Source organism: Lactuca sativa, chromosome 6 (genome assembly GCF_002870075.4).
Source record: "Lactuca sativa cultivar Salinas chromosome 6, Lsat_Salinas_v11, whole genome shotgun sequence".
NCBI lineage: Eukaryota > Viridiplantae > Streptophyta > Magnoliopsida > Asterales > Asteraceae > Lactuca > Lactuca sativa.
Genome location: NC_056628.2, coordinates 57,343,795 through 57,357,099, shown reverse-complemented (window position 1 = coordinate 57,357,099; position 13,305 = coordinate 57,343,795). Strand labels below are relative to the sequence as shown.

General features: G+C 37.7%; 1 protein-coding gene across 1 annotated transcript; it reads right to left on the bottom strand.

The window, feature by feature from the left end:
• Positions 1-8,563: 8,563 nt before the first annotated feature.
• Positions 8,564-10,873, bottom strand: LOC111905432 (uncharacterized). Its single transcript, XM_023901128.1, has one exon. It carries the CDS (start codon positions 10,871-10,873, stop codon positions 8,564-8,566), a length of 2,310 nt encoding a protein of 769 aa, XP_023756896.1.
• Positions 10,874-13,305: the final 2,432 nt, after the last annotated feature.

Genomic DNA, 13,305 nt, shown 5'->3' with positions numbered 1-13,305 from the left:
GTAAGTGAGCTGTACCTATCATATCTTTAGTATAGCTTATGTTTCAATATAGTAATGTTATTACGACCTTATAAGGAGTATTTGGGCTATTATTATGGGTTATATAAGTATTTTTTAACGCTTATATAACAGTAATAATATCTAAACTATTAAATTAGTCTCGTCAAGCGTTAGACTAAACTCTAGCGGTATTGATACTAGGTTTTATCGAAGGAAAATTGTTTTAAGAGTATCGAAGCGCTGTCCGAGTGCTGAGTCACCACCTAATCAAGTGAGTGCATATTTACTTTCATCTTACACATAGATATGAAGTATTTTAAATAAATTACGTGCTATGTGTGCATACTATCTGTATACTTGCTATCTATGCTGGATGAACGATTTTATACAAGTTTTACATGATTTAAACTGAATATGTATTTTATATCTACAAAATGTGTTGGGTAGAACATGGGTAGATGTAATAGTTTCTGTGTGACCAAATAATATAACGAGAGGCCTCGATATAGATGTTTTGATGATCTAGTCATCTAGCGGAGTATAGATGACGACCATAGACTTTTCTAGACAGTCTGGTGGAACGCTAGCAGGCTCGCAACCTGTAAGTGTTTATTTGAACTGTGTGTTTATTTGATCTGTGTGAAGTACCCCATCCCCCACATGGTTGCCTTATTTGACATGAATTGCTAAGGAACCCCCGAAGCATGTGTTGTCACCCCGATGAAAGTCCTTAGACTAGGTCCCTTGTGTTAGATGTCTTAGGGACGTAAAGTGAGGATAACGGGAACAGGTAATCGAGTTTGTTTGGTTTGATAAAATTAATAAAATTATTTATTGTGGGATGAAAACCCTTTGTACTCACCAGGTTTCCCAACCTGACCCACTCAGTTTATTTATATCACAGGTGTCGATATGAAGTCACATTACACTGAGAGATTAAGGAGATATAGATTACTAGTGATAACGAATGTAAGTTCTGTTTATGCTTATGTTTCTGTATTGACGATGACATCCCAATGTTTTAAATGAATAAAAATACATTTCTTCGGAAATGCTTTGATAACGAATTTATCATGTTTCACTGGGAACAAATTCCGCACATTTTTATTAAAAAGCGGTATTCTGATTTTTATAAAGCATAAACAAAATCGGTCTTTTCTGGCCATGAAAAATGGGGATGTCTCAATATTGGGGAACTTACTATGCTTCGTGATTACATTTTATGTTTGAAATGTTTTAGGTACTTTTGGTTCCAAAGGGGAGAGCTCGACGTGAGTGTGTTGCATCCAATGGTGTTCCATATTTTATGACTCGATTTGTACTCTGATAGTTATTAATACCCTTCTATACTTGATGGCTTTTGGAAATGAATGAACGAATGGTTGACTTTGTCGGTTTAAAAATAAAATTTTTACTTTGAATATTGGGACATTACAAGTTGGTATCAGTGCCTTGGTTTTAGAGATTCAGGCACACTCTCGGTGGTAGCTAAACTCAAAATGAGGAATTAGTAAAGTTTTTGAAAGAAAATAGTTTTTATTAAAATGTTTCTACAAAGAAAAAGGGTGTGATGCATGCAATCAACTGAGCTCAAGTAAGTATTTCCTAAAATACACATACATGTTTGATGTTTGATGTTTGATATAAGTATATGACAATTACATGCTATATTAGGCTAAGGATCTGCTTAGGATTTCATGATAGTATGCTAAGGGAGATGCTTATATATGCCTATTGATTGAGCTTTTCAAACTACATGCTACTATGGATTCAAATATTGGATAGAATGATTCGATTATGTTATGCTTTGGTTTGGATAACTCGATGCTCGAATGCTGCTTGATTTGTGCTTCTAGACACCTCTACTACTATCAGGTAAATATTATGTGAATATGTAGGGTTACATGTTACAGGGATTAGATAATTTTTTAAAGGTTACTTTTAACTCTATTTCGCAGCTCTTATCTAAGTCCAATCGTCGTAGGGTGAGACCTTGCAGTCAAAGAGCTATCTAGTGCATGTGGCCTGTAATTATATTCATGAGATAGTTAGTAGGTACTAGATGGAGTTTCTTCTGCAGCTGATGGTAGAGAGAGGTGTGAATGGAACCTAGGAAAGCCTAGGGAGTATTTTTAGCTTGATACTTGCACTGTTTAGCGATATGTATTCGTTTGAGAAGGGGTGTATGGGATTGGGTAGGATAAATATGGACATGAGTAGTTACTTGGAGAACCCCAAATGATTATTCAGGAAAGTATGGATAGGTGTGGAAGATAGTATTGGGCTCGTACTACTGGAAGGACAGGATCCGTACTCGAATCTATGAAAATTTAGGGGATTCTAAGTAACTATTTAAGGGAAGATGACATGGTTTGGCACCATGATTCATTGCAGTGTGTTTCCGTCTTTATTGGTTTATCGTTTATGATCATTCATCCTGAGGATGTGTATGGTGGTTGTTTGGGTCTTAATGGCCATGTATGTTCGGGTTTGAATGGTGTAGACCATATGAGTTAGTTGATTTCGAGGTTTGGAGGGCCTCGCTCAAGGTAGTGTCAGTCGAGTCACGGGACTCGAGATGGTAGAGATTGTGATGGTTGGCTTGAGGATTGTATCCAGTGGCTAAGTGATTAGCGGATGGATTGGGATGTCACAATTTTTCAACATAGGTTATGTTCTTCTAGCTTTCTGTGTGTGGAGGAGAGAGAAAGAAGACATGTGATTCTTAGAGTTGGGGTGTACACCCATCATGGAGCTAGATAGTATAGATCTTGGTGGCAAGTATGGTATTATGGGAATGCACAAGAGGATTCTTGTGGTATTGTTGCCTTGAGATGAGATCAATGGTCTGCTTTATTTAAAAATAGTTAGGTCAGGTGCTAGTTGATTGTTTAAGGGACCATGGGAAGTGAATCACTAATGAAAACTTTCATTGTCTTTCATGTATCCCGACTTTGAGGGTGATTCCTCTTTTATTTATGAATGGTTCTTATAATGAATGGATGGATGGGGATTTGTAGACGAGGTGTGTGGTAGTCCATTCGCTTTCAGATCAAGGATAAGTGCTATGAATGGATTGTCAGAATTATTGCATATACACATATATGCGATTCTTGATGTTAGAAGCTATGAGTTTGTTTGAGCCAGTTTGGGATTTGGTCTGTTTGCAATTTTAGTTGGTGGTATTTCGAACCATAAGTGGGGGAGGACTAGGCCTTCTGCTGGGAGGATCATCAATCTGTTTGAGTTTATGGTTCCGACATCATAGGTCGTAGATATTCGCGAGGTATGTGAGATTTTGGTTTAAGATTTGGTGAAAACGGGGTACAGGGTAAGTTGCTATCAGATGTATGGGCTCAGGAAAACAAGGAGCTCATTGTATCTAGTTGTTCTTTCAGGGTTTCCGATGCTTAGGTCAAGAGGTGTATGGGCTGCTTGCGTTGAATATCAGTTGTTGATGGATTTGTTAGCTTGTTGTACAGATTGCTATCTATATTCTAGGATGAGCATTTGAATATATGTCAATCAACTTTAGAGTTGGTATGTGTAGTTCCTCATGGGCTTTATATAGTAGTGTATCGGATCAGTGGATTAGTTCTCAATGCATTCTCGGTCGTTAGCCATTTCGTTTATTGTCAATAGTTGAGGTTCTTCAAAAGCTTCGAGTTCTATCAGTGGAAGCTCAACGAATGCGCCACCCTATCTTCATTCTGTACATTCTACCTTTTGGTTTCTGTTATGGGTACTGACTATGGAAGTATCGTTCATATGGAGCTCTAATTTGGAAATTGTCCTTGGTTATTGGGAGTTCACATGTCAGAGCGGTATTGTTTAATTTTTCAGGCGTGGCTTTGGATCTACGCAGAATCCAATTTGGCATGTTGTGCGAACATAGTTGGTATCGGGATTGATTCGACCAAGGTTTTAGCAGCATCTCTAGATAAATTTGGAAGTTTTATCGAGCTAGTTACGTAGTGGAAGAATCTATTCAGTTTCAGTTAAGAGGTAGGATCTTGTTTCAGTAATTTATGAGGACGTTTTTGTTAACAATTGAGGTTCATCATTTGGTAGTTCACCCTTTGGGTAAGGTTGTGAGGAAAAAGGAACGAAGTAGATCCAGGGTTGGTTATGGGTTCTCTTGAGAGTGTATATTATGCTAACTTCATTAGATATTGTCATGAGGGGTATATGTGGACCGAAAAAGATAGCAAACGAGCGATGTTGATTGGGTTCTTGCAAGTCGGTGGGTTGACGGTTGTGTATCTTTAGGCTCTTGTGGTGCTGGTTGAGAGTCTCCAGGTCAATAATGGATTGACGGCAAGATCGGTGTAGTACCATGATCCTATCATTTTATTGGTTAAAAGGTGTCAGAATGTATCGTGAACTAGTGGTTGCATGATTCATATGGGTGGGACTCGGTAGTCATTTGATTGATACTCTTAGGTCTCAGATCTTTAGTCTTATTGGCATGTTCGGGTGTTAGAGCATTGATTGGAAATTGGGTGACTCATTTACCAGTCGGTTTGGATCAAGAGGATAGTAAAAGTTTGTTGGGAGTATTAATTGTTCATCAGAAGTCTCTTGCAGAATGTTTGCATTATGAACCCCGTTTGCTTGTGGGCCGTCTATTAGGAGCTTGCGTACCTATTTCGGGTATCGGTTCTGAAATCTTGATTGATGGAGTTTTTTGTAAATATCTCAAGTTTCATGTCAGGTGGATGTACACCTCAGTTGATGATGGATTTGGATGCAACATGAAATTCTTAGATTGATGATAATTACAAATCGTGGAATTAGTGGGTTGGTGCTGACTTGTTAGTAAGTCAAGTGCATATTTAAGGTTGTTGGGCACAATCTCCAGATTGGGATTGGGTGAAATTCACGATCGGTATATTTTGAGTATTCCTTCTACATGGTTGAGTGGTGTTCCTAGTCAGGGACTAGGGGTGGGTACGATGAATGAAGATCAACAGTCTTAAGGAATAATTTATGGGGTTTAAATTGATGAGTTCCAGTTTTCTAGAATTTCCTGCCTTGAGTGGTTGCCGCTATGATTTGAGGTCTTCTAGTTATGAAGAGTAACGTAGTTGTTTTAGTTCTCAGGCAGAGCAATTGGGTTTCTTTCATTGGCTGAGGGTAGAGTTTTAAGGTTCATTCTTTCAGAGGGATAAGTGATATCTACAAAGATGTGGTTTGTATGGCAGGGTTGGAAGGTGGTAGTCTATATGGGATGAATCTTCAGCCTTAAACAGAATTCAAGAAGTCAGGGAAGGATTGACTAGGGTGGCAGAGGAAGTAGTAAGGAAAGATTTCAAGGACGAAATCTAATTAAAGTGGGGGAGAGTCGTAACATCCTGTTTTTAGGATGCTTCTTAATTCAGGGTTTTTGGATTGTAATTCGACCATATGAAGGCCTTCGGTTTCAAGGGAATGGAGTTTAGACTCTAATAGATGTTGATGGTGTTTGATAAGTGACTTAAACCCTGGATAGTTCATTAGAACCCGAGGGGTAAAATAGGAAAGGTAATATTTTGAGATTCTTGTAAAAACTAAATATTATAGTTCGAGATTTTTTAGTTATAAGTAACTAGATAGAGTTGTGGGGATCGTCGATACCTTTCCGTGGATATAAAGATCATTGAAAACAGAGTTCAAACGAAGAAGTTATGGCTGTTTGAAGATAGATGAAGGGAGTCTGGTAGTACACAGGGTGTCCACAAGGGAATACGCAGGGCGTACATCTTGAGGGTGGGATGCGTTTTTAGTGGAGTACGTAGGGCATAATTCCGTAGTGTAAAAACCCTAATATTTGGGTTTTCAGCCCCTTTTAAGGTATCTAACCCCTTAGGGGTCCTTCGTAACATCAGCCTCCACCTCCTTGATCCTCTAACTCGAACCCCTAGTCTCTTCTCACTTATTTTGTGCATTGGCATCATTTATGAGCTTATTTCTCCATTAGAAGGTGGAATCTTGAAGAACAAGGTGGTGACAAAGTGTATGGAAGAAGAGTTCACATATAGATCCAACAAGTTTGCCTCACTTTCGAACCATTAAAGGTAAAAAGCTTCAAACTTGCTCATTGGATTCATAGATCTAGTCATTTGTCATATTTGCCATTTTTTTGGTCATTTTAGTGCATAAAGTTTAGATCTTGAAAGTTTTTAACCTTGTTATGGATAAAGTTGGAAACTTTATTCATCTAAACATTATAATGATTCAAATCTGAAAGTTGGAGAATTGGACTTAATGGATTAAGATGAGAAAGATGTGTTTTTGTTCCCTTTGAGGCTTAAAGACTAGACCTTGGTTATTTGGGGCATCCTAATAGATAAAGTTGGAAACTTTATCCATTATGGAGCTATTAGAAACTGGATTTAAGTATTGGATGGTTAGCCTTTATGCATTAAGTAATTAATATGAAGATTGGAAAAAGAGGCATTACGTGGGGCGTAATCTGGACTATGCCCAACGTTGGTTGGTTTAAACTCGTTTTCTAGCTAAGGCTCTATGCCTAGTGTAGAGCTAAGAGTACGCAACGTGTAGGTCAACAGAAGGTTGACTGATGACTTTTTGACCGGTTGACTTTTGGTTAACTATGAAGGGTTTAAGACTTAGAAGGGGAAAAAGGGTCTTTTGCCCAAACAAAGGTTAGGCCTGTTATTTTTGGACCTGTTAACTTGGAAAATTTCCTTAATTGTTAATCCAGGTTGCTTTGGTTAAGTCTAGAGTGAGGAGCTTTTCATAGTAGCTGCTCGAGTGTGTTTTACCTGACTATTGATTGAGATGAGTCTCCTCACAGTATTTACGGGTCGAAGGCACCAATGTCGGTCCATTGGATTATGTTTGTAGTATGCTAGCTGTCTTTGTGACTCTTGCATGTATTTGTGTCTATGTGTGGGTAGGGCTCACTATATGTGTTGGGCGGGGCCCATTGCATGTTACATACCTGTTACCAGGCGGGGCCGATGAATACCGGATGGGACCCGATGTATGTATGGTATTTGGTATTTTGGGAAACTCACTAAGCTTCGTTATTACAGTTTATGTTTAAAATGTTTCAAGTACTTCTCATTCCAAATGGGAGACCTCGACGTGACTGCATCATATCCATCGTGGTTCCATATTTTATGACTCTATTTGTAATTTGATAACTATTAATACTATTTTATACTTGATGACTTTTGGAAATGAATGAATGTATGGTTGACTTGGTCAATTTAAAAATAAAATTTTTACTTAAAATTTCGGGACGCTACACAATATCGGTAAATTTATGACTTAGCTTTTGCTTTCTCTGATCCAATTTTGTTCACTATATGTGTTGGGCGGGGCCCATTGCATGTTACAGACCTGTTACCAGGCGAGGCCCGATGGATAGCGGATGGGGCCCGACGTATGTATGGTATTTTGTATTTTGGGGAACTCATTAAGTTTCGTTCTTACGGTTTACGTTAAAAATGTTTGAGGTACTTCTCGTTCCAAATGAGAGACCTTGACGTGACTGCATCACATCCATCGTTGTTCCGTATTTTATGGCTCTATTTGTAATCTGATAACTATTAATACTATTTTATACTTGATGAGTTTTGGAAATGAATGAATGAAAGGTTGATTTTGTCGGTTTAAAAATAAAATTTTTACTTAAAATTTCGGGATGCTACACAATATCGGTAAATTTATGACTTAGCTTTTGCTTTCTCTGATCCGATTTTGGCATATTAGTCTTTCTATTCGGATGAGGATGAGAGTTCTGAGCTTGCTACACGTCAAGTTAATGATGTGTTTTGTAGTTGATTTTCTTTGGATCCGAAGGGTTTGGTGTATTGTTCGTAGGTTTTTCCCCTTTCTTCATCAGCTTCGGTTGACAGGACAGCATCGAATTCTGGACCTGGATTTCTCATAACTGTCCTCATGAATTTGCTGCTGATCTGTGTCCTTCAATACCTCAAGTTCTCTGTTGGGGCTTATATTTTGGCAAATCACGAGGAGTTCTGTTGGGAACTTGGTTATCCTTGCAGCTACTTCAGAATTTCGAACATCCACTACTTGTTCAAATCTAATTCTCTCACTAAACCATCTTTGATTTCGTGTTCATGGTTTTCGGATTAGGAGTTTGCATTCCGATTCTTTAATGTCAAGTCTCCATTAGTGGTTAACTACAGTCAAGTCTCTAAATGCCGAAACTTTGATACAAATCTAATTTCCAATGTCGTGTTAGAGTTAGCACTATAAACACCAAAGGAAAATGAGATATTAATTTGGAAGACTTAAAAACCAATCTACAACAGAATGTACCTAAGCATACTTCCAATCACGCCTAAAAATTAAAACTTATCATAGCGTAAAACTTTTGAACACTCCACATGCTTTCTGAATGGTAATAATGCAGTCTTGGTGAAGGGTATTGCCGGAGAAAATCACATTAGCTACCAGATTCTTGGTCATATTCAAGTCTAAAACAAGCATCAAAGGAAATCACAATAATAGTGACATGATCTTCTGCCAAAAGAAAATAAATTACAATAAATTTTTATCCACTAACATGGAGAAAGAAAATTTGTGTTTAAGGAAATGGATCTTTTAAGTAAGCACGCCACTTGTCAATAAATGCCAACTCATCTGGATCCAAGCATGGAAGTTCACAATCTTGGAGGGTGTTGATTATCTGCACAGTCTCTCCAAGAAGCTGGGCTGCAGCATGGACACTCGCCTCCCTTTTCTCTATTACACTTGTGTGGCATTTAATTGTAATGACTTGGGGTAAGTTGGTGAGACATGCAGCCAATATATCAGCTATCATTACTGATAACTGCACAAATAATTCCTCTTGGCTAAGCTCTTCAATGTTGGTGTTGTAAGAAAGCAGGATTGATTCGGTGATACGATACATTGAATTGGCACAAATAGACTTGCATTTGGAGTTTTCAATAAGTACTCCAATACCCGTACTTTCCACCTCAACAACCATCTTTTTAGCTGTATCCCTCAACCATTGAAGAATCTGTCCTGCTGTATTCACTTCGGGAGCAAAGATTTGTAGCTTGTTTCCTAACCATTTGTTGTAGACTTCAACTTCTACCCACAAAGTTTCAGCTGATTTTTGAATGCTTACATGCTCATCGATACCGTTAAGACTTTCTTCCACAAGTTTGACATATACAAGACCTTCACTCACACCACTCAGCAAGCAATCGACTATGTTCTTTTGGATGTTAGGAAGAGATATGGCGATGGTTGTCAAGGTTGCCAAAGGTAAGCTCCAGCAATTGAGAGGCTCTTGTAAAAGTAAAGGTGGAACATGATGGTTGTCAAACTTTTCAACTCCTTCAAAACCTGTAGATCCCTTTAGAAGCTTTATAAGATTGGAGGGTTCTTGTTTTTCAGCCTTCTTGATCAAGCGGTCGAACGATTTTGAAATCCGTTTCATTGTTATCCCAGCAAGCTCCATATCGCCTTGAAGTTGTAAAACATAATGGCTAAAGTTTTCATTTGTTTCATGTTGCTCAGAGTTTTTTAAAAACACAATACCAAATGCAGTTAACTTGGACTTTAACCACTTCCAACAACAGGAGCAATTAAAGATACAGATCACTATGAAAACTGGGATGAGGCCTATTATCTTGCATGCTACCACAACTGCCTTCTGAAATCGTATGCAAAATCCAAGGATGAGGGCCTCCAAATTCTGGACATGAAACTTGAATTTTCGGCTACCAGAAACGAATGGTATGCTACTCTCTTTCAAATCAGATAACTTCTGAGTCCAGTAGCTCTCCACTTTAAAGACCTTCATATTGTTCCAAATCCATTTTATGGACAGTTTAAAGCTTAAGGCTGCAAAACATCTACAAAGTGGGGCAATAGTACCCAGCAAGGATCCGATAAATTGTATTATGAGAATCATCACCATTGACCACTTATAATCAGACTTATAGTCCTTTATATTTACAACAGTGAAAAGCATAAGAATAACATGTAAGACAGTACTTAAAGCACATACTACCCCCGAAGCAGAGGTTGTAGCAGAGCAAGCTATCATAAATTGGGGGCTTCCAGTTCCTGCCATGATCCAGTAGTTGCTCACATGCTGCTTTAGCTTCTCAACAGTTAACACTCTTCCTGGTTGTTGCAGCTCTTGATCCATTAAAGCTGCTTCATGAGCTGATTGGTATTTCACTTCTAGTATCTGTTTGGACTTTACAATCGCTAAAGATGAACATGCATGTATCATCAGCAACATCAGTATCATAGCAACATAAATGATTGCTATTGACTGATTGTAAAAACTCAAATAGTTTGAATAATGATCACCACCTAACATGTGCTCCACTTCAGTGTTGGAAACAACACCGGTTTTTATTTGAATGCAAACATTCACAACCAATGTAATTACCAGTACAACCAAAGCTATGATGTTTGTAAAAAGTTCCTTGCTATCCATGGTTGCTAGAGAAGGCAATAAATTAGCCATCATGGTGCACATAAATCCCATGCTTCCAATCTTTGCAAACTGGTCCACGTCACCTGGCATTAAATTGCTTAGATCCATGGGTAGCTTCATTGCAACAGCTATTATAGATAGAGAAGCAGCATTCAGAGTGAAGTATTTACACGGAAACCATAGTTTTCTGTTCCTCAAACCATGTATTAAATCAGCCACCATTGCAAAGCTGCAAAACAGAGATGCTATGGCGATATAGATCCCAATCCATGGCATAGGTTCACTGAAACTGTTTTGTCGATCTGACCGATATACTATCAAAGCGTAAGACCTGAAGGAATGTATCAAATCATTTGGAACATTACCATAATACTCTAGTTGTTTCAAAAGCTGGAGATATTCAGTTAGCTTCGAACCAAAATTTATTTGCATCTCAGCGGTAGAAAATGATGATCTAAGATAAATTAAAGGTAGTGCAGGAAGATGGTTTAGATATGGAAATTGCAGGATTTGTTTTTATAGAAAAAAAAATAGCTGTTGTATTTCAAACTGTATAGAAGGAGTGGGCAGGAGGGACGTCAAGTGTTTAAGGTAAGGAAGTGAAAGACGAAAGTCGTGATATTGTCTAAACAGGTTGTGTTTCTTTAGGTTTTAATTGAATTAGTTTGACTGTTGGATGAGGTCCTTATCACATCTAAATCAATTAGAATTTAAAACCAGAGAGATGGAAACTTAATAATTGGGGAAGAAACTACAAGGGAGTTTCTTAGAAACCCGAAACTAATGCATACGTCTAATACTCCAAGAAAAATGAATTTAAAACAACCAACAGGCCGTCTGTTACCTGTTGCAGCTCTTGAAAATTTAACCAAGTTCACGCATGGTCAACATTAACAATTATTATTTTTTGTTTCAATCTTAAAAAACCGTACTTCAAGAAATCATTGTTTGCAGACAACAACTAACCATGAAAGATATTTGCATTTCAAAAAACGTCGTACGACCAAATAAACAATGAGCATGACATTAATAATCAGCATAGAAAAATATATCAAAAGTAAATTAGCTGCTATTTATTTTTATTTTTTATTTTTTTCCAACAACCTGAAATTATTAATAATGCTAGCGAGAAGTTAGAAAACGAAAAAACATTACCATAGTCTTTTTTTTTTTTTGAACCGCAACAAACTTATATTAAAAACCCGCTAGCTAGGAGCTAGCAAATAAAAAATACAAAATTAATGCAACTAAGGAGTACAACTATTACTAGCCTTAATCAAGGAGTACAATTAATACTAGCCTTAACATGCTTAGAAGAAAACCAATGAAAGAAATGTTCTAAACTAGTATAAAAAAAATAAATTGATTCTTAAACTCGAATGAACCGAAAAGAACCACACTCCTATAGGACCCGATCACCCAAATCACCGCCATGCACACAGACTCCACAATCACTCGTTCCATTCAAGCGGTTGGCCTAATATCAATCCAATTTACCATGTCTAGAGGAGCCAAAAAAGAAGGAAGCTTCAATTCAAGCCACAGATCAACCCGTCTCCAAACATGTTGCGCTATCTCACATTGGAAAAATAAATGCAAGATATCTTCCAGACCCCACTGACAAATAGGGCAAAGAACCGAATCCAACTCCAAACCTATATCCACCATAATTGATCTAAGAGGAAGACGATGCAACAAAAAGCCCCATCAAAATATATTAACTTTAATAGGAACGTACTTGTTCCATCTCATAGCAATATTTCCCACCGGAAGTCTAACGGAATCAATTTGTCTTCTAATTGTGTTAACTGAAAAAGTACCACTTGAACCAAATACCCAACTCCATTTATCCGGAATAGAGGTCAACACGATCGGCCTTAAAAGACCCATAAGATTCTCGAATTGCAAGGCCTCCACCCGACATTTAATAGACCTACGCCAAAGAAGACTCCACTCCTCATCAGTCAAAAAATCATGAACAAAGGCCTTTTGTAAGAAGATAAAGCATAGAGCCTATTGAATTGAATCTTAAGCGAGACACCCCCACACCAATTATCATCCCAATATATAGCCATAGACCCACCTAGCCACAGACCCACCTGCTGATGATCTTGTATCACTAATATTATTTAACTGTAATTAGATTAATTTATTAATCAATGTTACTTTGATAATATTAAACAAGTTACGGTGGTGTGGAATGCATATTTGTTAAGTTTGTTTTATTTGAAAGTATATTGCTCTCTTGGGGGGAAGCCCTTGAACTGATGGGGGTTTGGCGGCAGCGCACATGGGAGCGGGGTCGAAGGGGAGGCAAACCCTGGCAAGGTCCAAGGGGTAGAGCCCTTGGCTGGGATTGAGTTGGATTATGTTGATTTATAAAAAGTGCATCAGAAATCCATTATTTAGAAATGAACCCGGTTTTGTGATCCATATTCTAGTCCCGTTTTTAAGTTAATTTGTAATTGTTTATGACAGTTTATAAGACAGGTTTTGGATTGGAAGTTATATTTATGTAACTGTCATATGGCAGTTTTAAGACAGGAAGTTGTTTTCCTATTATATGATCATATTCGAAATCATTTTGGTATACAGTTTTCATAACATCTTTTGCATTCTCTCTTCTAGAAAACAGTGAGTTTTATCCGATTAGAGATTTTTGAGTGTATCCTCGAAATGATTTAATTTAAAAGTGTTTCACGACTCTTATTGATCCAAGCAATTCAATAGCCTGTTTTTCTTACACCATCTCGAATAGCATAGACATCAAAATTGAATCCAACACATTCCTGTCATGTAAAAGGTTTATTGATCCAACAATTTTCTGCCATGCCGCACCTCTAAAAAGGGACCGAGAAGCTTAA

Excerpts from the sequence above, each read along its gene's own strand:
- LOC111905432 (XM_023901128.1), bottom strand. The coding sequence starts at position 10,873 with ATGCAAATAAATTTTGGTTCGAAGCTAACTGAATATCTCCAGCTTTTG.